This window comes from Cucurbita pepo, chromosome LG07 (assembly GCF_002806865.2).
Source record: "Cucurbita pepo subsp. pepo cultivar mu-cu-16 chromosome LG07, ASM280686v2, whole genome shotgun sequence".
NCBI lineage: Eukaryota > Viridiplantae > Streptophyta > Magnoliopsida > Cucurbitales > Cucurbitaceae > Cucurbita > Cucurbita pepo.
In genome coordinates this window covers 5,029,153-5,054,115 of record NC_036644.1, presented here as the reverse complement: position 1 = coordinate 5,054,115, position 24,963 = coordinate 5,029,153, and the positions used below count along the sequence as shown (strand labels likewise).

Below are 24,963 nucleotides of genomic sequence, written 5' to 3'. Positions count from 1 at the left end.
ATTCTACTCCAAGGAAACAAAATATTCTTTTAAGGGTATGAAAATCTCTCTCTATCAGACATACAGTATTTTAAAAACTTTAGAAGGAAGCGGGGAAGAAAAGGCCGAAAAAAGATAATATAGGATAGCCGAAAAAATATCATATGTTCATCTAGCCAAGTCATTACATAAGAGTGGTTTAAGACAAGATAGTGGCAGACTAACTTTGGAAGATGGGGCATCCTACGTAAGTATCAATCAAGGAAATAAAAAGAAACATAGCAAGAACATATTATATTAGTTTAGCAACCAAATGCATGGATCTTCATCAACCACATTCTTCCCATTAACTAAACACATCACTTTCCATGATTCTCAAAGCAAACAGAAGAACACAACACTACATACTGCAAATAAAGATGAGACTACGATTTTTTTAACGTTTCCAATCTTATGCCGGAGCAGATGCCGGTGTCGGTGGTGGTGCTGGTGCTGATACTGGCGGTGGTGGTGGTGCTGGTGCTGATACTGGCGGTGGTGGTGGTGGTGGTAAAGGTGTGGATGCCATCACAGATGGTGGAACAGCTTCGGGTGATGGGGGTGGCAGTGCAGGTGGCTTGAGAAGAAGAGAGGGGAAATCAAGGACAATAATCTTTTCAATGGCTGCACTGAAAGTGGGACAGAACTCAAGATGCTTAGGATGGGTAAGAAATGAAGCGATGGCTTCTTTGTCATCAAATGTCATTGAGAAGACGTGCGTGAAGCCTTGTGTCACCATCTCTTGCCCTTCAACATCATGTCCCCTGTCCAAACCAACCACATTTCACTCAAAAAAATCACCATTCATGCGCCCATAATTTTGAAAAATAACAACTATAATCTATAATCTATAATCTTCTAGTCTTCTAGTGTAACGATCCAAGCCCACCGTTAGGCGCTAGCCGATATTGTTTTCTTTGGACTTTCCCTCAAGGTTTTCAAAACGTGTCTTGCTAGGGAGAGATTTCCACACTCTTATAAAAAATGTTTCATTCTCCTTCCCAACCGATGTGGGATCTCATAATCAGCCCAAAGAGGACAATATCGGCTAGCGATGGGTTTGGACCATTACAAATGGTATCAGAGCCAGACACCGAGCGATGTGCCAGCGGGAGGCTGTTCCCTGAAGGGGGTAGACACGAGGCGGTGTGCCAGCACGGACGCTGGGCCTCGAAGGAGGTGGATTTGGTGGGGGTCCCATGTCAATTGGAGAAAGGAACGAGTGCCAGTGAGTATACTGGGCCCTGAAGGGGGTAGATTGTGAGGTCCCACGTTGGTTGGGGAGGAGAACAAAACACCATTTATAAAAGTGTGGAAAACTCTCCGTAACAGGAATATTTTAAAAACCTTGTGGGAAGCCGAAAAGAAAAAGGTTAAAGAGGACAATATCTAATAGGTTCAAATTGGCACTAAGACTTGAAAGCAGATAACATCTTACACAAGAGAGAGATAGATAGCATGAGTATGAGTGGATTGATAAAGGGCATAAAAAGGGGAGAGATACCATTCAAAGGACTTGACATAGTCAATATCAGAAACCATCTTCTCCACTTGCTCAACAATCTCTTCCACGTTCACACTCTCCTTAAACTTGGCAATGACAAGGTGCTTGAACTCGGCCATGGCAGGGTAGCAAAACCAAGCTCACTCACTCACAACACAGGTGAAATGGGGTAATTGAAGAGCAGAACTTATAGAGAGGCATTTCGTCGAACAGGTGAACGTCGAGTCCCCCTGTGAGCGCTGACACACTTGGTTGGCTTTTGCAGCAATCAATCACCTAAAAATGGGTATGAATACTTACAAAAGGATTAAAGGAGAAAGGACCCACAAGTCGGCCGCTTCGGCGCTGCCCCGCACGGTTGGACCTGTCCTCCTCTCCTGCTTTTCCCCTCCTTCCGACCCTCTCCTTCTCTCTCCTCCCTCCACTAAATTTCCCTCCATTTGAAATTATATTTCCAACCGCCTGTCTGCTCACGTCTCCAGTCTCTCTTACCCACACAAATCAAATGATTGAGTCACATATGATCCAATCTTATACAAACTCATTGTACTCACATATCTCCACATAAACCGTTTAGAATAAACATTTGTAATAATTACAAAGCGGGTCGTGTGAAAAAGCATGTCGATGATACTATACACCCTCTAAGTTATTTTTTAAACATGATCTTCATGTATGTCAGTCGTATACTACCTAAGACTACACCAATAATCTTAATTTTTTCATATAAGGGATAATGTTAAAATTATTACTAAAATTAAATCAAAATTAAGTCATTACATCTTTTTGTCCTTGGGGTTGATGGATTTAATATTCTCGTCTCCAAAATTTTATGCCCTAAATAAGCGATTTAAAGTTTGAACTATACCAGTATGAATCTAAAAGAAGTAGATATTTAGAATCATTATTATTAAAGATTAAATTATCACCATCTGCAACCTCCTCATCATCATCTGCAGGACCACCACCCACATTATCCAGCCCACCTTCAAATATTCCTTTCATCACTCTCAGAAGTGGCCAGTCACCAGCACATATAACAGGAGTAGGGGGCAATAACAGCGATGCTGCTTTTCCTTCAGGTAAAGATGGAACATTATCTCCCAATTCAGCAGCTAACCTTTCAGCNTCAACCACGATTAAAACCCTAAACTCTAAACCCTAATCTACGTTACTACTAAACAACAATCAAAATCACATGGGAAGAGAATACCCAAAGGCTAACGCAATAAGAGGAACCTCGAGATGGCTCTTATTCTCTCGAAATAGCTGGTTGATTGCCTACGACTTTGAGTAGGTGAGCCCAAGATGGTCAAATGGATTAGGTTACCTTAAGAATATTCCATCATCATCTTATTCTTCTTCTTAGCTTCGGGTTTGAGTCAAATGGGTTAGTTGAAATCGACATCTAAATTTGTAACCTTCGCATTACCTTTTTTTTTTTTTTTTTTTACACAGTCGAATGGGTTACTTTCACATGATAGTTGCATTTTTTATTTAAATTGTAGCCCTTAGAATAGATTAGGCGTTTTCATTATTTTGAAATTATTGTTATTTCACTTTTGCTATTCTATTGATATTTACTTTGTGAACGTTTTAAGTCCATGGTGGGAGTAGTCTCACATTCACTAATTAAGGAGATGATCATGAGTTTTATAAGTAAGGAATAAATCTTCATTGGTACGAGGCCTTTTGGGAAAACGAAAAGTAAAGTCACGAGAACTTATACTCAAAGTGGACAATATCATACCATTGTGAAGGTTCTTGATTCCTAACAAGGTGACTTTCTAAAAAAAGAGAAGTAAATAACGTGAACATATCTCGGGAGATGTAAGGGAATGTGCACACTTGCTAAATCTAAGAATGGGGCATTATAAAGATATACTAAATAGTACATACAAAGTGAAAATTTCTCTACATATGACATTGTCCTCGTGAAAAAGTGGAATAGTTTAAAAAAAGAAAATAGGGTCCACCATTTTAATTTATTGAGTCTAAGTCGGATTTGACCCATTCTTTCATTCATTAGGTGAAGTACGTAATCTCCAACAAAGATAGCTTTGATTTGACATAGCTTTAGTTTAATACACACGACTTTGATTCACTATAGTTTAAGATGGATTCAGAGTTATTCTAACCAGTTTAGATTAGCTTAAAGTATTTTGGTTCAATTTACCGCCTATTTAAGAACTTTAGTTTTATTCAAGACCTTTCTAAGTTAGTTTATTAGTTTATTTTCAATTTTAGTCCATTCAAGAGTTTTTACTTAATCACAAGTTATTATAATAATCTAAGTACTGATGTGCATCCTTGGGTTTGATTAGTCATGATTATGTATGATATTTTATGTTTTATGTATGTGCTACTCCAAATTAGAGAATACACATACATATATGATTATGTATGGATATAGTTGATAGTCTCACGAGATATTAGCATTGTGCCGACACGAACATTTATGATAAAATACATTACTTTCCTTTCTATCAGTTTCAACTGCATGAGCGTGCACAAGTCCAGAGTTAGATCTAGAGAATACTCTCTTAATGGGTTTATATACCCATCTAATGGGTGTCTTAATAAATGATTACTACCTAAAACTACTTTTTCTTTCTTCGTTTTTTTTGGTACAAGAAAACACTCGAAGACACATCTATTCATGGATCGACCTTAGCACAGCCACCATGCCGCCGCGGCCCTCAAACCTTTTTAAATATTTCAATAGCATCTTTTGAAAATGATAATAAATATATATATAGATGTATGTATTGATGTGCCAAGGCATTGGAGTATGATAGTCAAACAATAGATGATATAAAAGCATGAACAAGGCAGAGGTCTATTGGCAAGAAGGTGATAGGGTCCGAAACATAAAAAAGAATTCGATACAGCAAGTCCAAACATAGCGAGAAGAAAAAGAACAAACACATCCTATTCATCCACACTTCACTTTCTCTACAGAATTTTATCCTTTCCAAAGAAGAAGAGAATAAAAAAAAGGAGCTTCGAATAAAAGGCCTGAAACCATTCTTTGAACTACACCAATTGAGTAAAAAAAATAGAGATTCTATGCCAACAAGAAAATGTAAAATCACTCACTGTTAACAAAAGAGTGATCAACAAGTGGCTCACAGTCATACAATAGAAAGGGCCCGAAAAAGGGAGCGAAGGGATCGTATACCGAGACAGGCCTCATATTTAGATGAAGCTTATGCACTTTAACTCTTAAGAGCTTAGATTACATGTGGTTGAATCTAAAGGGTTAATACAATGTCAAAAGACTAAGCATATTCTACTTTGTAATACCAAAATTGCAGGCCATAAGAGTTACTCTTGAGGTAGTTTCTGTTGCAGGAAAGACGACCCTTCATGCTTCTTAAGCCGATACATTCGCTTTCGATGCGAGCGACCTAGATTGTGTTGTTCCCATTCATGTGCTCCTCTTAGTACTTTGTTCCCACAAGCCTATACAAAAAAAATTACTTCCAGGAATATGTTTTATAGTTGGTATTCCATTCTTTTTTATAATTATTATTATGTATTCAAGTACTTTCAATAATATTTATGTAACAATATAAAAAAAAAAAAGGATGATTATGCATTCAATTATGTCATTCAATGGTTTGTGATCCTCAAAATGTGAGGTCCCACATCGGTTGGAGAGAAGAACGAAACACCCTTTATAAGGGGTGGAAACCTCTCCTTAACAGACGCGTTTTAAAGCCTTGAGGGGAAGCCCGAAAGGGAAAGCTCAAAGAGGATAATATTTGCTGGTGGTGAGCTTGGGCCGTTACACAAAATATGTCCAGAAAATACGTAAAGCAACAGAATATTTCTCCTTTTTCCAGTTTTCTACTATTATATTCACTTAAAACTTTTGACAGAAAAATAAAATGAACTATTTTGTAGCAGAAAATTATCTTCAATTTTCAAAAGCAAAAGAAAATTATTTTGAAACACATCCAATAAATAAATTACCTGGCAAACATATTGTGTCCACAAGTCCTTTTTGATTGTTTGCCCAGAACTCTGTGGGTTCATTGTCTCAGTCGCTGAACAGCAATCTTCAAGGAACGACCTAATTATCTGGACTGCAGGTACAACGACTTGTGCAGTCCATGAATCCTCCACTTTGCCTAGCATTTGAAATAGCAGAAGTTCCAAGATAATGGGTTCAGGCAAGATAGCTTATAAAATAAATAATTGATCAAATAAAGAGATTAAGATTATCACAGAAGTCCCACTTGTTATATATTCAGTGGAATCAACATAGTGGATCTTCCATCCAAACAAAGTTTCCAGTCTCTTTATCTGCCTCCGCTGAAACCAATAAAACATTTATTACAGAAAGCATTCAATGAAAACGTATTATGTACTGTTTTCATAAATGTACTTGTACGTAGTTAATAATTAAAATTTAGGCCAAATATATAACTCAGTCCCTTTGTTTCTTTCAGGTGGAAAGCAAGGGATTTCATTTATAAATGGAATGTACAGAAGGGGAATAAAAAAGCTCCCGCCGCCATTAGAGGACTAGAAAAAGGATCTCCAACAGAGATTAAAGTAGAAAACCTAGGCGTTGTAAAGGTGTAAATGTTTCCACCAATAAAGAACATGAAACAAAACCAAATCCATAAAACAATCAAAAGAAGATTGTTTATCATTAAGGATTTCCAGAATTTTAAAACGAGAAGCAGATTCGACTTCAATGATGCCAAAGATTCCAAAAGAAGGATCTGTTGAAAACAAGCCAGAGTATTCCTTCCTTCTTATCCCACAAACATTAAAGCAATGAGATCATGGATATTTTCAGGCATGACGATGCTCCAGCCAAAGGTTACAACATATGGATCCAATACTTTTTAGCAAAGGACGAAAGCTAAATCGATGCGATTGAGATTCTGCATTTTCTTAGCAAATCAGAAGCTACATAGATACCATTGTGATTCTACAACTTCCTTACACATAACACATCATGAAGGGAAAAAAATAAATTTAGGCATTCTCCTTTGAAGTCAGTTGCCCCGTGTTTCTTCCCCCACAGCTAAAACTCCCATAGGAAAGATTTTATTTTATTTCGGTAGGAGCCTTTCCAAATGACGGTAAGTTATTTCAGATTCGTACCTAATATTTTCTTTTTACTATTGAAAAACAGAAACAAATTTCTTATTGATTTAGTAAAAAGACAAATAATTTCAGAAGTAATCCTCATCATACAATAACACACTACAACAAAATCCTCCCTTAGCACAACCCCAGATTAAAAACATTAAAAAAAAAAAAAAAAAAAAAAAAAAAAAAAAAAAAAAAAAAAAAAAANAAAACCCTTAACAATGAGAAATTGGTACAGAGAGATTAAAACTCTCTTTCTAAAGAAATCAAAATCCAAAGAGAAAATTTGAATTTGACATGTTAGGAACTGTGAGACTTGAAACCCTTCCCTAGACCCGGAAGAGTAGGGGAGGATTTCATCTCCATATTAATTAATATCAGTTTGGTTCCTAACACACTCATATAACTCTTTCCCTCGAAAATCAGTTAAAGGAGAGAAGTGCGATATCCATTAGAAGAGGACATCAGTATTTCTTTTCTATGTATTACCAACGCCAATACCCATTAATAAGGGGAAGGGAGACCAGTGTCACAACCTTACTATGAAGAGAGTAGGTTGTGACCCTCACGCCATGACAAGCAAAGGGGCGTCCCTCAAGAGACGCCCATCCGGCCGTATGCAGGCCAACGTAGAAGAATGCCATGATGCGATCGAGGAGGACGATGCATCATCCAACACACCACCACGCAAAGTGGGTATTGAAGACATGTTGAGACACAAGCATAACAGAGACATCAGCAGAGACATGAAGGACAAGATAGGCTTGTTGAAGGGCCGGGTAGGGCCCCGGGCCTTAACCTCAAAAGTCGAGGTTTCGGAAGGAATTTGGTCATGCGGTTCGGGAGTTAAGTCCGTCCATATGAAATATGAATGCTCGCCAAGTTTGGTGTCGATCGGACATTGGACGGACAATGCACGACACCGTATGACACCTCACGAAAATCATGTCTACTCCTGGTAGAATGAAAATGGCTCAAAATGTACTATAGGGGGTACCATGGTGTTAGCTCTCCACCACCCCTGGGCCCTGTGGCCTAAGTGAGCTACCCTGTGGCACATACGTGTGTCACAGTGTGGGCGAGCGTGCCGAGACGAGTGTCTCGGGCGACTTCCTTTGAAATGGGTTTTTGAAGGACAGTACCGGACGGCACGGGTGTGCCGGTATTGCGCCCTAGCCCGCGTGTTGGAGGTTGCTACATACACCCGCTATCCGGTACGGTATCCGTAAATGACTCGGCATGGGCACGGGAGGGCCTATGCCTCGATAGAACCCGGATGGATGGATGTTCGGGAAGTCCCGATGAGATGAACGACACGCGGGCCCATTCTCGATGGCACGACTGAACGAGTTATGATGGCCGACGACATCCCGAGACTCGGGATGGCGTCAAGACATATGGACCCCGTCGATGGGGATCGAGATGGCAAGATGAGATGCGACGTTGTATTGAGAGACCTTGGCCCGAGTAGAGGCAAGGTCGAGCCGAACGAGTTGGCCTAGCGTAGAGGCAAGTCGGATGTGTCGCAGATGATTGGACATACACGCACAGGCGGCGTGTGTGGTTGGACAAGCTTGGATTCCGCACAAGCGATGTTCGATTGGCGAAGACAAACCTCGCCTAAGGTCCGACGAAGCCACAAAGCCAGGGCGAAAAATATATATGGGGCTTAATTCCCCTTAAGGCTGGTCGTGAGCGTGTATAGATCACGACGCCGCACGGTCAAGAAAACAGGACCGTGACAACCAGCTTCCAATTAACTTCATGCAACCACCATCTACCATCTAGCTAGATAGTTAGGCTCCACTGAGTCGCGGTCGTATACTTTCAACCGTGCGGTGTCCTGATCTCGACACGCTCATGACAAGCCTTAAGGAGAACCTAAGCCCCATAAACATTTTTCGTCCGTCTTTGTGGTTTTGTCAAACTTTATGCGAGGTTTATCTTCGCCAACCGAACACAACTCATGCGAAATCTAAGCTTGTTCGGCAACACACACTGTCTGTGCATGCATGTTCAATCGTCTGCCGCCTTAACTGACTTACCTCTACACTAGGTCAAGTCATCTGGCTCAAGAGGCAAAGGTTTCTCGTATGCAACGTCGCAACTCATCTTGGTTCCCAATTAACACGGCCAACATATCTTGATGTCATCCCAAGTCCCAGGATGTCATCGGCCATTGAAGTTCACTCGATCATGCCCATCAAGAACGGACCCATGTTTCGCTCATATCATCTGGACATCTTGAACATCCATCCATCCAGGTTCTATCGAGGCATTGGACCCTTTCATGTCCATGTCATATCATTTACGGATTCCGTATCGAATAGCCGGTGCATATACTCGTTGGCACGCCCCATTGTTTAACCCCATTCTTGAAAAATAGTTGGGCAGTCATCTCGGTAGAACAAGACCTAGTGGTCGAAATGAACGTGACGTACTTCGAAAACCTGTCAACAACCACTAGAGTTGACTTGAACTCTCCCACTTTGGGGAGATGGGTGATGAAGTCGAGAGATACACTCTCCCACGATCGAGATGAGACTTAGGGGTTTCAATAGTCATGCAATTTTTGTTTGCTCGACTTTAACATGTTGATAGAAAATACAAGTTTTCATGAGTTGCATAACATTATCTCAAAGGTTTAGCCAGTAGTATCCCCTCTTAAGCAGGGCGTAGGTTTGCCATCATCTGTTATGACCTGTCAACGGAATGACATTCCTTCATTAGCACTCTCTTCAGGTTCTCTGAGTGGGGACATACAATCGGTTGCCTTTAGTGAGGAGTAAGTCCTTCTCAACCAAAAACTGGCTGGTTTTTCCCTCTCTGGATAACTGCATAATGGCGTTGGTGGCTGTGTCTTTGTGCAAGTGTTCTTTGATGTCATCTTGCACCGTCTTGCATAAATTACTAGCCTGTAAGTGGGTAACATGTACAGGGCTGTAAGTTCGCTTTTCGGCTTAGAGGGTTTGCAACTTGGTTAGCTCTCCCAAGCTTGTGTTCAAGCTAAAAACCATTTTACTACTCTTGCCAACGAGACTAATTAAAGGACAACTTGGGCCGGTTGAAGAAGTGGCATATCGAACTATTATCGATTTGGACTACAAATTTAGCCCCAATGAGGTAGTCTCCTAGCCCGCAAATAGTGAACCACCACCAGCATCTCTTTCTCAGAGGTGGCATACCTCCTCTCTACCTCATTCAGCTTCCTGCTCTCATATGCTATGGGGTGCCCGTCTTGCAAAAGGACGCCCCCAAGGGCGGAGTCTGAAGCATTTGTCTTGACTTCAAAGGGCAGTGTTACATTGGTGATTCTTAGCACCGACCCTTTCCATCATATCTTTTTCCAGATCTTAAAAGACTGCTTAACATTTAGGAGTCCAACATAAAGCAATATATCCCAACTTATTTATATAACCTCAGTTGAACTTTTTCCAATAAAGGAGTTCAAAATGAAATATAATTAGGCTTGCCTCCAAAGGCATATCTACATAGGCTAGAAGCTCATACGACCCCCATTCCAACCAACTGTGAAAAAATTCAAATCTGAACACCATTCCAACCAACTATTGCTTTGGGCTTTTCTGTTTTTTCTTAGTTTGTACAATGGTCTATGGGGTGAGCCTAATACTTATTTTTGGGAGGGTTGGTGAGTGGTTACCTTCAATTGCCTTTGTATTATGATCTTTTGAGGTTTCTCCCCCGCTTTCTTTGAGATTACATCAGCCTCTTGCTGATTGTGAGTCTTTGGAGGTGGTGGACCTTATTTTTACTATAGATTACAAGGTTTGCGTACTAGTGAAGAGATTTTCAGGTTTGGGAATCTAAATCCTTCAGAGGGTTTCTCATGTCGCTGGTTCTTTCTTATTTTTTGTTCCCGCTCTCCCTCTTAAGGGCCTTAGTTTTTTCCTCCCTCTCAAAGGTTAGAAATTCCTTGGAAAGTGATTTTTTTTTTTTTTTAATTCTTTTGCTTGGCAAGTCTTACATGGGAGGATGGATACTCAAGATCATATCTAGGGCATTCGACCTTAGTGTTGGGTCTGCTGTAGTTGTCTTGTCCTTTGCAGACTGCAGGACAATGATATAAATCATCTTTTCGGGAGCTACTAGTTTGCTTAATTTCTTTGGAGTCAGTGTTTTAAACTTATTGCGGTGGTCGTGAGAGTCGATCTTTTATAGAGGGGATCGTGATAAATTCTCATTTTCGAGATAAAGAGACGGTCGCTCTTTGATTGAGAGGATCATGATAAATTCTCATTTTCGAGATAAAGAGAGGGACTTGTGGCATGCTTGTTGTTTTGCTGTTCTATGGGGAGTTTGGCTTGAGAGGAATAGTAGGATTTTTAGAGAGGTATAGAGATACTTGAAGGAGTTATGGGAGGTGGTGAGAATTAATGTATCTTTATGGTCGTTCGTTAATCGAATCTTTTATAATTATGAGCTTGGTTGTATTCTTTTGGATTGGAGCCCCTTCCATTTGTTGAGGCCTCCTTTTGTGGACTTATTTTTTGTATGCCCTTTTATATTGTTTCATTTCTCTCAACCAAAGCTTGGTTTCTTATTTGTTTATTTTTTTAAAAAAAATTAAACTTACCGCTTCTTGATGTTTGAACCCGCAATAAAAGACTTTAAAGAGCAATGTTTAACCCCATAAGAAGCTCAAAATGCTCGACTAAGCTGTACAAATTTTTCACTTTCCCTCATCCAAGGTAGAAAACAAGAGTGTCATTTTTAAACTAAAGGTAGGATATATAGACCTCATCATCACTCATAAAAAGCCTTCAATTAAACCATCTCTCCTATTTTCTCCAAAAGACAACTAAGACAATCACCCAACAAAACAAGAAGAAAAGAAAACAAATCATCCCCATTGGCTTTACTACTTGGTCTATCATTAATGATGACTGAGAAAGTTGGGCTGGGTTATGGACGCATCCCTAAATCATGAACTCCATTTGTCCACCAACTGTTCTGCAAACCTTTAACTTCCAGAATCTTAATGAGAACCCCCAATTAACTTTGTCATAGGGCTTCTCCCTAGAGAGGTTTAAGAACACCCTTATTCTTTTCTTGCACCTCCACTAGTATACTGCTTCATTCGGCACCAAAATCAGGTTAACAATTAATCTGGTAGTAATGAAGGTGGATTGTAAAGTAAAATAATACCAAGAAAGGCTCTCTTCATCCTTGCCACAAGGCCTCAGCTAGAATTTAACAAATACACGTACCTATACTTTCAGCAAAGGCATCCGTTTCTTAAAAAACTACTTTAAAAGAAAGAAAACAGAAGAAACTGGCAACTCAAAAATACTTATTTAAAAAAAAAAACAGGATATAAGAAACAAATTGGTTATGAAACAGGCCGTAAATCAGGATTCCTACCTGGTCTTTTATTGATATTTATATTTGAAAAACATGTTTACTTCTCCGACAAAATCACATAGAGAAAGAAAGAAGGTTAACAGATAGAAATTCGCACCTGACGACGAACCAGTCTTCTAGTATTTAACTTTACATTATCTATGGCTTCTTTCAGTAGAAAACTGGATTCGCCAGCACTCGTTGAATTTAGGATGGACCTCATATTCTCTTTCAAAATCTCATTACACTCCATTGAATTTTTTGGACTAAGCTCATTGCTATCTTCGTCGCATCTACCGTTAGGTACATAATACCTCAAAAACTCTTCAAACTCCCGAACACCAATAGCTTGCCACAATCCTCTGGTATAGTTCGCATTTGGATTGTAAATGTCATAGACCTCATCAAGTAATCCAGCAGCCAACATGCTATCAACTCTAGAATCAACATGTCCATCAATTTGTGGAATAGAAGCATCGACACATATCAAGCAGCACTCGTATCTGAAACTATCAGCTTGACCCCAACTCTGCCCTGACACATGCAATATTACACGATGTACAAGAGATATGGGTGTGGTATCATTTAAGTACTTCAGCAGGCAAGGTGAAATGAAGAATAAATAATCTAAAAAAATGAAACTTATTTAAAAGTGTCCAAGCATCGAGGAAGAATTAAGAGGAGGGTACACACACGCACACATTACCATAGTCACATAGCTAAATTAAAAGAAGATACATACCTCAGCAGCCTTCCCTTGAAAAAGTGTGCTGGGAAGAACACCAGTGCGGTAATACAAACTCAGGTATTGATTTATCTGCAACATATTCAATGTCAATAGCGAAAACATGAAAGTTGGGTAGGATATTCAATTAATTTATGCAAGATTAAGTAGTGGAACATATGACGGTACTGTCAAGGGCCTCTGTGTCATCCCACAGACAGGTGGGAATCATAGTTGCATTTCAATGCAGAAGCATAAGCAACAAGATAGTGAATAGTATTGGGCACTGACCCTTTGAAGAAAAAAAAAACTGATAAACAATGTAGAAACTCCCCATATTCTAGTTTAGCTTTAAGGTTATTGTACTTAAGATCCTTTAACTTTGCCTCAATTTCAATCTAGTTACTTAACTTGAGAACAATTCACTGCACTCCAAAACGGTCATAAAATATTGAACAGACATAATAGTCAAGAAGCCTAAGGTCAAAGACTAAACCCAAAAATACAGGTTGAATTAGCACTTTTTTTTAAAACAGAAACAAAAAGAAGAATGAATTCATAGAAGTCCAAAGTTTAGCACCTATTAACAAAAAGGAAAAACTTAACTACAAAAAAGGGTAAGCAAAAGGAATAAGTATAAGGTGTCCAGTGCCTCTTAAATGAAAAATGTGAGGATATAATCCTCTGCAATGATCTAGGATACATTATAGAAAATATACGATGAACATCCAGACACTTAAGAAACCACTTAAGATCATACAAAAGAGAAGGCATTTAAAACTTCATGCAAAACTTTGTTCTCAACCTGATGTGATCATGGCCTCAATCAAGCCCAAAGAGACCCAATTAAGCAAGGAACAGTCCAAGATGAAATAGAGATAGAGATCCAAGGATCAAGCACACCCATAGGCCATTGACCAAAGGTCATGTGCGGCGCCCATTCGCCCATCCAGCTCAATGACACCCCTCCACGGGCATGCACACAAGGCCCCATGCCCCAACTCATCGTCGTGCACACACAACTCATGCCCCAACCTACTGATGTGCATGCCCATTCAAAAACTGTGTGCATCCAAGCCAGCAGCACCTGCTACGTCCATCTCACCCATGCATGTCTGCCCACTTGCTCCAGCCTATCTATGCAAGGCCATCTATTAACATGCACCCACCTTCTCTAGACTGTCCGCACAAGACCATCCATCGGCCTGTGGCATGCCAATGCTCGCCCGCGTGCTCTAGTCCATCTGCATGCGCGTGTTCACCTACGATGGCCCATCAGTGTGCAGCCACTAGCCCATACACACGGCACCCTCCCAAGCACGCCCTTGTTGCACCTAGCTCCAGCCTATTGTGCACTTGCCTTGCCCGCCCACATGCTACCACCTGTCATGAGAACTGCTAGAAGAATTTTGTCAAAGTTTGTTTTAAGAACATTCATGATCTTTAGGAGAATTGATAGAATAGATTATTGATTGGTTGGCTTTTTTAACATTTGTTAAGCATTTTCCCCTTTTTAAATAGGATTTTAGAATAACTTAGGTAGTTGAATCTAAGAAGATTTATCAATTAGATTCACTCCTTTGGATATATAAACCCAAGGAGAGCTCCTATTTTAGATATACTTGAATGAATGAAAATAATTCTCTTTTAGAACTGCTGAGAACATTTCTTACATTTCTTTGCAACCATTGTGTTAAGGTTGCATGGCTTAAAGCATTTAAGCTTGGTTGGTCACCAATCTTGTGGAGTGCTTCAACCTTGAGATAAGGACGAGTTCTCTTTTGAGTAGAAGATCCTCCAAGTGTGTGGATGGGACACATAGCAGGCACTGTTGGGCTGGATACGTGCGTCGTCGGGCTTTGAGTGGGTGTGCATGCCAATGGGCTGGTGAGCGAGCTGTGTGTCCACATTGATGAGTTGGGGCATGGACCTTGTGTGCATGTTGATGGCCTGGCACAGATGGCGGGGCTCCATAGGCACCGCACATGGCCTTTGATCAACGGGCCATGGCTCAAATGGGAGGGCTAGCTCCTTGGATCTATTTCTCAACCGCATCTTAGAATCTTCCTGGTTTAATTGGATCTCCTTGAGCTTGATTGAGGCCATGATGACATCACAACAACTCGTGTTTAGAAAGGAATTGCATTATTCTACAACTTGGTTGCTATGATTCAACATAATTCCCTAAAGAACTATAAACTAGAATAACATTGTAATTCAAAGCAATCGTTCAAATTTAAAAAAGTGATGACTTAACTTGTTCTCATATTCATAAGAACAATTGCACATAATGTAAGCAGGGCAGCCTTACTTTTCGGTGGTTATTCGGATGGAGTCTACCAGCCGAAACTGGATCAATCTCTTTAAGATAGCTATGGTCATACTTCAGACTATCTCTTCCCTCATCCAACTCAATATCCATCTCCTCATCTCCTGGAAAAACATGAATAAAAACATTATTTAAACCCCAGATTCAGATGAAATACTATTAAAGCTGTAGAGTTAATAATTACCAAGATAACTGGAGCAACTTCCGCCGATATTTTTAGTAGAATCATCCAGAAGAAGTGGGCTAAAAAGAGCCTGCATGAGAAATAGAAAAGGAACATGAAGTCTCACATCTTCCTAATGAAGATACATTTCACAGAAGTAATTTGCTAATTATGATAATTTAGAGTTTCTTTGGATGTATTCTTTAAAATTAAATTCAAATATTGTTTTATACATCAGTTATTTTAATATACTTTCTTTGTTTTTACTTTTTTTTTTTTTATATCTGTTGTTCTTTTGCAAAATAATTTGAAAACTTAGGGTCATTTGATAACCCCTAGGTTTTCTATTCTTGAAAGAGTGGTACGTCATGTCCAATCGATCATTTACCTCCCTAGGAAATGTGAGATGTCATCCAAATATATTGAAAATCGTTGTCCAAAAATTCTGAGCATACGTGCATTGCATAAATAAGTGGCTTTGTGATTCGTTTTTTTCTTGTATAATGGACACCAATTTGGAGTATAACATGATGACCATGTTGACAACCTTTCTATTTTTTCAATAATATTCTTCGAGAAGAAAAAAGATTTGTGGTTTCCTTTTAGAGGTAGTCCTAGGTACATATTCAGTCATACTCCCTTTTTACAACCATATATGCTATCAAATTCTTCAATATCTCTGTGTGAATATTGATGCCTATGATCTTTGTTTTATGCAGATCGATATTTTATCCAAAGAATCCTTCGATAGTTTTTACCGTCTAGATCATGTTTTTTATGGAAGAAGGATCTATCAAGTCATAAAAGAGGATTGTGTCGTCCGCATACTGAAAGTAGTTGATGCTTAAGCTTTCATTACCAATCTAAAAACTTTTTATCTGCCCTTAGTATTCTGCTTTTGTTAGTAGGCGACTGAGGCAGTCCGTTACCATGATGAAAAAAAAGGGGTAGTGGATCTCCATGTCGGAGACCCCGTGTGGCATAAATCTTCCCTCTCGGTCTTCCATTGATGATGGAGAAGTTTGTGGATGAGATGCATCCTTTTATCTACTTTCGCCATTTTGAGCCAAAGCCTTTTGCCACAAAAATGTTTTCTAGGAAAGTCCAATCAACCTTGTCGAAGGCCTTTTCCATGTCAAGTTTGATGACTACACCTTTTTGTCTCTTTCTTTCCCATTCATCTATGAGTTCGTTGTCCATGAGGGATGCATCGAGAATTTGTTGCCCTTCTACAAAAGTTGTTTGTTGCCCATTTATTGTGAAGGGGAGAACCTTTTTAAGATGTTCAGACAATACCTTCACTATGATTTTATATAGTCCGATCGTGAGACTTATGGGGCGAACGTCTGCAATAGTGTAGGCATCCAGTTTCTTTGGGATCAGACATATGTATGTTTCGTTTAGGTTGCCATTGATAACTATGTTTAAAAATATATATATATATTTGGAATACTCTCATGATATTAGCTCTCAAAAAGTTCCAGCATTTTTTTAAAAAATTTGAGGTAAAATCATCTGGTCCTGGAGTTTTGTCGGAGCCCAAATGCTAAATCACCTCTACCACCTCTTCGGTGAAAACAACCTCGAGGGAGGCAACTTGCTGTTGATCAAGAGGACTCCCGTCAAGATAATGGGGAAATTTGCAGAGGGCATTGTCCTTTGTATATAAGAACGTGTAAAAGGACACAAATTCTGAGACAATTTCTTCTTTGTTTACTAAACTTTTGCCTTGTGTGAATAGAATTTCCATGATGGTACTCTTCCGTTTCTTTGTAGCCATGATACGATGGAAAAAATTGGTGTTTATGTCACCCTCCTCTAACCATTGTTTTTTACATTTTTGTCTCAAATATTGCTCTTTCTTTGGCTGCCAACGAAATAAGTTCTGCTTTCGTGAGATTTTTCTGTGTGTGTTGAACTAGTGTGATAGAGTCAATTTCCTCCATCTGATCGAGGAGAGCAATTTTAGTTAGTAGTTGGTTTCTTTTTGTGGAAATACAACCGAAAACCTCCTTGTTCCATTTCTTTAAGACTTCTTTTAGTCTTAAGTTGGTTGATGAAACTGTGCCCCAATGCTCCACGAAGGGGCGTATTCTTCCACCCGTATTCCACCATTGGCAAATTTTCAAAATGGTTCAGCCACATATTCTCAAATCGGAAGGGAGAGGAGACCCATTTACAGCAACCCATGGAAAGTAGAATGGGATAATGATCAAATGTAGGTCTATTCAATCTTTGAACACCTACGTTACTAAAATTTTCAAGTAGGCCTTCTGTGGCTAGAAATCTATCGATGAGTGTCAAGGTGGGTGGAGATATGTTGTTTGACCATGTATAGAGTCCATTACTCAAAAAAGGTCAATGAGTTCAGCTTCTCCAGTGAAATTGTTGAAGTGTCTCATGACTCTGGGGACCTTTTCACTTGATTTTTCATGTGCCCATCGAGAGATATTGAAATCACCCGCCAAAAGAGGCAAGATAGGTCCTGTAATTGCTGCTAGAATAGATGTCTTTCTTAATATCTATTGAGACCATAGATTCCTGTAATCCAAAATTTGTAATTATCAGCCAGTGTAATATGTGTGGTTAAGGTGTATAAGCCTTTGGTGACTTCTGAAATGACCAAATTTGGGTCATTCCACATGATTAATGTTTCGGGCCCAAGTCTGCAATCGAGTTATGGGTCTCTTGTAAGTGGAGGTAGACGGTGTTTGTGTAGGGGAAGAAGTACAATTCTTCTTTCGACCTATTTTGAATAGTTGTAAGCCTCAGATAGAGTGAACCTTAATACCTCTGAGTTAAAGTTCTCATGACTAAATTAGAAATTTGTAGGTACAATCTTCATTGATGTTTATGACTATTTATACAAGTTGTATAACAACCATTGGTACATCAGTGGAATGATGACCCATCATGGAGGATCACTTCCTAAAACAAAGGAAATTGAAAATAGAAATGAAAGTGGAGTCCTTACAACCATTGCTACATCAGTGGACCATGACTCAATCATGGAAGATCATCCTCATTAAACAAGGGTAATAACTAAAATGAAGGTGGACTCCTTACAATACAGAAACTGAAGAAGGAAAAAAAAAAAAAAAAAAAAAAAAAAAAAAAAAAAAAAAAAAAAAAAAAANCATGAAGAAAAATTCAACTAATGAGTTCCATACGTGACTGCTTCTTTTTGCCATGAGTGTAAAGTGTGTACACTTGTAGTGCCATTGTATCAATTAAGATTCCTCAACGTACCGAGCATCCAAAGCTGACCAACCAATATGTCTAGAACTCCAAAGGGATTTAACTATCTAGCAAGCAACGTAATTTAATTTTGTTTCTTGAAGAACAACCATAGTGGGATTGTATTTGAGGAGGAAGGACTTGATTAGGGCTCTCTTTTGCCAATCTCCCAACCCTTAACATTCCAAGAGATAATAATCATACGAGGTATTGACCTCCCAATTGTGACTTGCTCGATTTCTAATAATTGATGTTTGGAGGTTCTCTTTAGTCAGTTTGCTCGGGCTTCTTGGCCGTACTAGGCTTCTTTTCCCCAAATGGAATAGTCATGATGCACATGTGGTGTTTCTTTAACCATGGTGCCAAGATTTAGATGGTCATTGTTGGTGTGAGTGTCGCTGATATCGGGGTGACCTCTTCTACCTCTGTTTCATTCTGCTTTTCCTGAAAAAGAGTGTCAAGCTTCGTATCCGCAAGGGTGATCTCTAGCAACGGGTGAGAGATGTTGGCCTTACCCGCCGTGGGGGGTGGTGGGGCAGCGGAGAGGGGTAGGGAGCTAGATGCATATTCATCGTCCAATTCTTGATCAATGCCAACAATGGAGAATTTTGTTCATGGGACGAGGAAGGTTTTTTGGTTATTTATGATGGCATGTTTTTTTGGTGATGTTGTCACAACTTGTGGGTCGGGGATAAGAAGTGGAATAATAGATGGGGTTTTTGAGATTGGTGAAAAGTAGGGTGAGAAGTTGGTGGCCTTTTGTTTATGTGGGGAGACTATGGGTTGATGGGGCATGGCCAATGGGGAGACTAATGAATTTTTTGTAAGGCCATCACAAAACGTTGAAATCACCCGTAAACAACATTAGCTGTCACAGATTTTTTGTTTTTTGTTTTTTTTTTTTTCTTTTCCTTATTCTTTTTGGATAAGAAACTAGGCGAATATATTCCAAAGAAAAGGCACAATAACAGCCTAGGGGAACAGTAGATGAATGCTTGTTCAAAGAACTACTAAAGAAAATTCTTCCAATCGTTAATAATTATCAAAAGGCTACAATTACAAAAGAATTTCATATTATAGGAGCACCACCAAGAAGAGGTGTGTTGTATGCTATTGCAAAATGAATCAAGAGAGGACGATTCATCGACGTAAGTTCTCTAAGATCCATTAGCAATCATACATCCCTACCAAATCTTCAATTTCTTGTCAGAAATGTCCTCTATGCCCACAAGACTATTGCCTAAATTCCAAATTTCTAATCCAAAATGCCATTACCAAACTTAAATCAAATGGTAACAGTAACACCCTAAGATCCAGAATCGCAAAAAGAGAACACCTCTAGAAATCCCCTCAAGAGTGTATGCTGGCCATCCAATGTTTCTAAAATTCTAGGAGACCATCCTAATATTATAGCCGATCAATTTGGTCATAGAATTTACAGCTGACAACTGAAGCCAATATACACCGTAGAATATCGGCATCATATTCATTAACAAGGACCCTATTCAGTTCTCAAAAACAAAACAAAGAAGAACAAGGACCCAGTTAGATTTTGAGTTTGGCCAATTTTGGTTGATTCAATTGATATTTTAGCTGGTACTTATTGATTTGTTTGGATTATTAAAGCAGGTGTCTAGCTCGTTTGAATTTTTTTAAAAAATCATAGATGACTTTGGCCAGAAACCAAGTCCAGCTGAATGCTTACACCTAGTATTTCTCCAGTCAAATGATCATATTTCAAGTACAATGCCAGAAACTAGGTCAAAAGATGATCCCTATAGGCAGCTCCTAATGATAAGACTCAAGAGACATGTTCTGTTCTAAAATGTCAAGAACTAGTCTTAAGATGTCCCGAATTTCCTCAGACTACATGACAACATTCTTGGACAAGAACAATTAAAAGAACTTCAACAATAATAATTGCCGCTAGAAGCACTCAAATTATCTCATTAGATGACGAAATAGGACATTTTCTTACCTGTATATAATAATTCGTTCCACCCACTATCATTGGCAAGCATCCACGTGATAATATGTCATCAATAACCTGAGAATCAAAAAACAGAATCAGGACAAGACCACCCAAATAACATTAACTATAGGGGAAATTCATCCCACACACTTCATATAAACGATACAATTGAATGTGCAACAAACAACACAGGATTGTAGAGTTACTAACCTAAAATGATGGTCTCTAAACCATAAGTCAGTGTTCATTTTTGTTCAATTCCTTTATAACACTCTAACTTTTGTTATTAAATTCTGATCAGCAAGTTATTCAGTTGCCAACCACCTTCATCCTAAGACTCAAGTACATAACTGATATTTCCCAATTTACCTATGGTTCTACTCCTTCACCTATGTGCCACAAGTACTGTGCAACGAGAGGCCTAAACTCCTATACGTCTGGATGAGACCAGCGACTAGAGTATGATGACAGGGTTGCTCCAGCGGTTTAACTTCTCGACCTTAATCGAGGTAGCTATTGACCGATAAACTGTAGCTTAGTAAATATAAGCTCATCAACCCACATCATTGGAAAACAGCATTCAAAAAACTACAGTAGAATGGGCCAAGTGATAACTACATATTTAAACCACAATTGTTGCCGTTTTAACGGAATTGAAAATTTCACACATCAATTCAATTTTTTCAGCTTGCATCTCTGAAATGCGTAATGCTAGAAGCAAAAAACCTGGACATGATGCAGTGCTGCTAACTTACGGGAATGGCAGAATCTCGGAAGTCTTTAGCCGTGAATTCAACGTCTGGACTCACTGTACCTAAAAGATGATGCGGTACTCCTAGATAACGTAAAAAATTGAGTAATTAATCGGAACCAGGGGTAGCACAAACAATTGGAGAGGAGAGCATGCAAATAGACGAAACTGACCGACCATTTTGGTCTTGGGGAGGAACTTTGTTTGTGAGAACGTCCAAGCCGCGATAAACCTGCATAGAATCAGCGTTGATGATCTCGACGGGGAAGTGAGAAGCCAAATCGATGGCGAGACGTGACTTCCCAGAACCAGTCGGCCCCATAATCACGACCACCTTCGGCTTTTCTCTTACCATGTTCGGATTTGCAGACTGAGATTGAGTGCCTCCGTCCACGATGCCCATCTCTTCTATGTCCGAGGATCAGGGGCAATTGCTAGTTATGAGGAAAAATCTAGGTAAAGAGATTTAGGGAGTTGCAGTCGGAATCGGGGCAGCTGAACGTCACAGACGCGAGAGAGAAGATGAACGAAAATCTCCCCGAAAAACGGGGGTTGGATTAATTAAAACGCCATCCTAGAACCTTTTAACCTTCTTTTATTTGTCGTTTCACGGGGGTTGGATTACATCAATATCATTGTTGAAAGTTATGCTAAAAATCTATTAACTTTTTTTTTTATTATTGACTAGGGAAAAAGAAAAAGAAAGAAAGGAAAAAAAAAAATCAGTCACCGAAAAACCGGCGAGTTTTCTGACAACTGTCGAATTTCGCGGATCCCACGCGAAATGAGAACCGCACCCCGCTCAGCTTTTAGCCCAAGACTCTCAGAACACCTCAGAATACCTGTAAACAGAGAAAAGAAAGAAAATACGAGAGAGAGAAATATTTCGAATAACGTCGGGCGAGTTTCTAATTTTCCCGACGAGTCCCAAACCACTCGAAAACCGATGTCAAACGCTCAGTTACCATCACAAGAAGGATCTCTAACGATAGCATAATAACTCAAGGTATGTTTTATGCCTTTTTGTAAGCGTCGCTGTCGGTAATCGAGGTCGAAAAATTGGGTTTTCCTAAACGTTCTTAGATCTATGGTTTTAGGAATTTTTAGGCCACAAAACTTCGAGGAAGAAAAGAGGGACGACAAACAAAGAGGAAAAGGAAGAAAGGGGATCGAAATCGGCAACGGAAACGCCGCGGGAAGGAGAGAGAAAAGCGCCGGAAAATTGTGTAGAAGTCGGGTAAGGAAGAAGCATCCATCGGATCCGGGGCATCCCGTATCGAATACCCAGACCCGAGGCCCAAACCAATCCCAACCAACCCGAAATCGAGGCCCAAATTCCGAACTAGCCTGCAACCCAAACACCTGCGGCCCAGTCTAGTAAGTCGAGGCCCAACGATCAGCCCGACCCACTAACCTTCTGCAGCCGACGACCCGAACCGAACTGCGACACGCGCCTTGACACAACACCACCGCACGACGTGGCACGTTCTACTGTTGCCATGTGGCACACAGCGGCGCAGGTGGTCCCTCGGCTCGGCTTGGTCTCCTTCCGGCGAAGCTTCAGTGACTCCTCCGACGTCTCCCAACGGCTGTTTCAACTCGGCTTCTCAGATTTTATCCTGATTTCCACCGTTCCAACCCGCTCGGACCTATTTTCGGCCTCGATTAAGGTATTCGAGGCTGTTTTAGATCTATATTTCACATTTATTGAGTTATTGGTAATTTAATTGTGAAATATTAACGGAAGGTGGCGAATGGTGTGATAGGAAACAAACCCCGGCAACGTAGGAAGCACCTCTCAAGGAACGTGAGCTTATGTTTAGCTAATTAGGGAGTACTTCGGCCAAGGCCAACCAAGTAAGTGGCCTTACTATAGGATAGGCTGAAGATTGTATGAATTATGATGATGTATGAGTATGAGATTGTGTTGTGATGTATGTTATATGTACGTTATTTATGTTTCGATGCATGACATACATGTTATATTTGATGCACTTAATGGCTTTTATGATGAGTATGATGTATGCATGACAATGTTGTTAACATGATGATGTTTTCCATGTTGAACATGTCTTATGATGTTGTATGTCATATTGCATCACGTCGTTAGATCGACATAGGACACAATCCTAAGAGCATAAAAATGATATTGATGTAAATATCCACGAGCACGTGTTACACTGTGTAACAAAGAGATAAGACTAGAAGGTTGTGTCAGAAGAGACGTATAATTGGACTTAGAGGGACCTCATGCATATTGTGTGTTCATAAGCATAAGGCTACTTCCCCTAGAGATGATGAGTGCGGACGTGCACCGTATGATGATGAGTGCGAATGTGCACAGATGAGGGTGTTCATGAGGTGCATGACACTATGGGGTTCTGCTGACCTCCGGACGTCGCTACAAATTAGCTTGGCCAGAAGGTTCAGGGGGTGTGCAAGCGCCCTGAGGATTCACACTCGCACATGTGAGTCGTGTGTAGGGAAATTGTGAATGTTTGCTGAATCCACCACACCTAAATGGTGGTGAGAGTTCTCTTATTTATAATCATTTACAGAATACAGAAATATGGTAAATTACAAATTATATGGAAATAGCGATAAAAGGAAACAATAATAAATGAATACAATATATTTGCCTTTAATAAAATGGCAAATATGGTAACCCGTAATGTAAGACAAATATCTAGATATTTGCCTTATAATGAACGGTCAACTATCCTTAACACCCCCCCGCAAGCTGAGCGTCGGATTTGAACGAACGTGAAGCTTGGATCTGAAAAATTCAAAGAGAGGTCGAGAAATACTCTTTGTGAAGATGTCAGCAACTTGGAGATGAGAGGGTACATATTGTGTGCGAAGTTTGCCAGCGATAACAAGTTCTCGAAGGAAATGATAATCTAGTTCAACATGTTTGGCCCGCTTGTGAGAAACGGGATTAGAGCTAAAAAAAAATAGCACTTTTGTTGTCACATAAGAGTAAGGGCTGCTGTGAAATAGGGACCTTGAGGTCATGCAAAAGATGCGTAACCCAAAGAAGTTCAGCAGCAGTTGTGGCAAGAGCACGATACTCAGATTCACAGCTGGAGCGTGAGACAGTAGGTTGCTTTTTGGCACTCCAAGAAACGAGATTGTTACCAAGGTAAATAGAATAGCCTGATGTAGAACGATGAGTATCGAGACAACCAGCCCAGTCAGCATTCGAATAAGCGACTAGCGTACTAGAAACAGTGGATGGACGAAAGGTAAGACCAAAGTGGAGTGTTCCTTTGACATAGCGAAGAATACGTTTGACAGCAAGAAAGTGATCTGCAGTAGGGGCATGCAAGAATTGACTGACAGAATTGACAGCATAGGCAATATCTGGACGCGTAATAGTCAAGTACTGAAGGGCGCCAACAAGAGATCTGTAGAGAGTAGGATCAGAGAAAGGAGAACCATCAGCAGTCAGGTGTTGAGAAACAACCATGGGAGTGTGAACTGGTTTGCTATCGAGCAACTGAGCACGAGTAAGAATATCTCGAGCATATTTTAACTGACTAATAAAGAGACCATCAGGAGTGGGTGAAGCTTCAAGACCAAGAAAGTAACTGAGAGAACCCAAATCTTTGGTAGCAAACTCAGAATGAAGCTTGCGAGTAAAGCTGTCAATAAGAGATGAGTTGTTGCCGGTAACAATAATGTCATCAACATAAAGAAGCAAATAGATAATGTTAGATTGCTGATGAAAGACAAAAAGGGACGTGTCAGCGCGACTGCAAGAAAACCCAAGTGTGAGAAGAAATGAGCTAA

General features: G+C 39.8%; 2 protein-coding genes across 4 annotated transcripts; both read right to left on the bottom strand.

The window, feature by feature from the left end:
* Positions 1-246: 246 nt before the first annotated feature.
* LOC111798838 (stress-response A/B barrel domain-containing protein At5g22580-like) lies at positions 247-1,702 on the bottom strand. The gene is made up of 2 exons (XM_023682184.1): positions 1,523-1,702; positions 247-782 (listed from the first exon to the last, which is right to left on the bottom strand). The coding sequence occupies exons 1-2, from the start codon at positions 1,639-1,641 to the stop codon at positions 431-433; spliced, it is 471 nt and encodes a 156-aa protein (XP_023537952.1). The 5' UTR covers positions 1,642-1,702; the 3' UTR covers positions 247-430.
* A 2,810-nt stretch (positions 1,703-4,512) lies between these two features.
* On the bottom strand, positions 4,513-21,746 carry LOC111798479 (tRNA dimethylallyltransferase 2). 3 transcript variants are annotated; one of them, XM_023681652.1, is made up of 11 exons: positions 21,524-21,746; positions 21,349-21,403; positions 21,176-21,255; positions 20,427-20,495; positions 15,233-15,302; positions 15,031-15,152; positions 12,738-12,812; positions 12,114-12,524; positions 5,767-5,842; positions 5,501-5,658; positions 4,513-4,987 (listed from the first exon to the last, which is right to left on the bottom strand). In XM_023681652.1, the coding sequence occupies exons 1-11, from the start codon at positions 21,572-21,574 to the stop codon at positions 4,850-4,852; spliced, it is 1,305 nt and encodes a 434-aa protein (XP_023537420.1). In that variant the 5' UTR covers positions 21,575-21,746; the 3' UTR covers positions 4,513-4,849. The 3 variants fall into 3 exon arrangements, with proteins under 3 accessions (XP_023537420.1, XP_023537419.1, XP_023537421.1); XM_023681651.1 differs by having other exon boundaries at positions 21,349-21,746; XM_023681653.1 differs by lacking the exon at positions 21,524-21,746 and having other exon boundaries at positions 21,345-21,435.
* Between the last annotated feature and the right edge of the window lie 3,217 nt (positions 21,747-24,963).

Coding starts and splice junctions, on each gene's coding strand:
- LOC111798838 (XM_023682184.1), bottom strand. CDS start 1,641: ATGGCCGAGTTCAAGCACCTTGTCATTGCCAAGTTTAAGGAGAGTGTG. Junction 783..1,522: donor TATGTCAAGTCCTTTGAATG/GTATCTCTCCCC, acceptor TGGTTTGGACAG/GGGACATGATGTTGAAGGGC.
- LOC111798479 (XM_023681651.1), bottom strand. CDS start 21,574: ATGGGCATCGTGGACGGAGGCACTCAATCTCAGTCTGCAAATCCGAAC. Junction 15,153..15,232: donor AAGTTGCTCCAGTTATCTTG/GTAATTATTAAC, acceptor ATGTTTTTCCAG/GAGATGAGGAGATGGATATT. Junction 12,525..12,737: donor TTCAAGGGAAGGCTGCTGAG/GTATGTATCTTC, acceptor GTGTCAGGGCAG/AGTTGGGGTCAAGCTGATAG.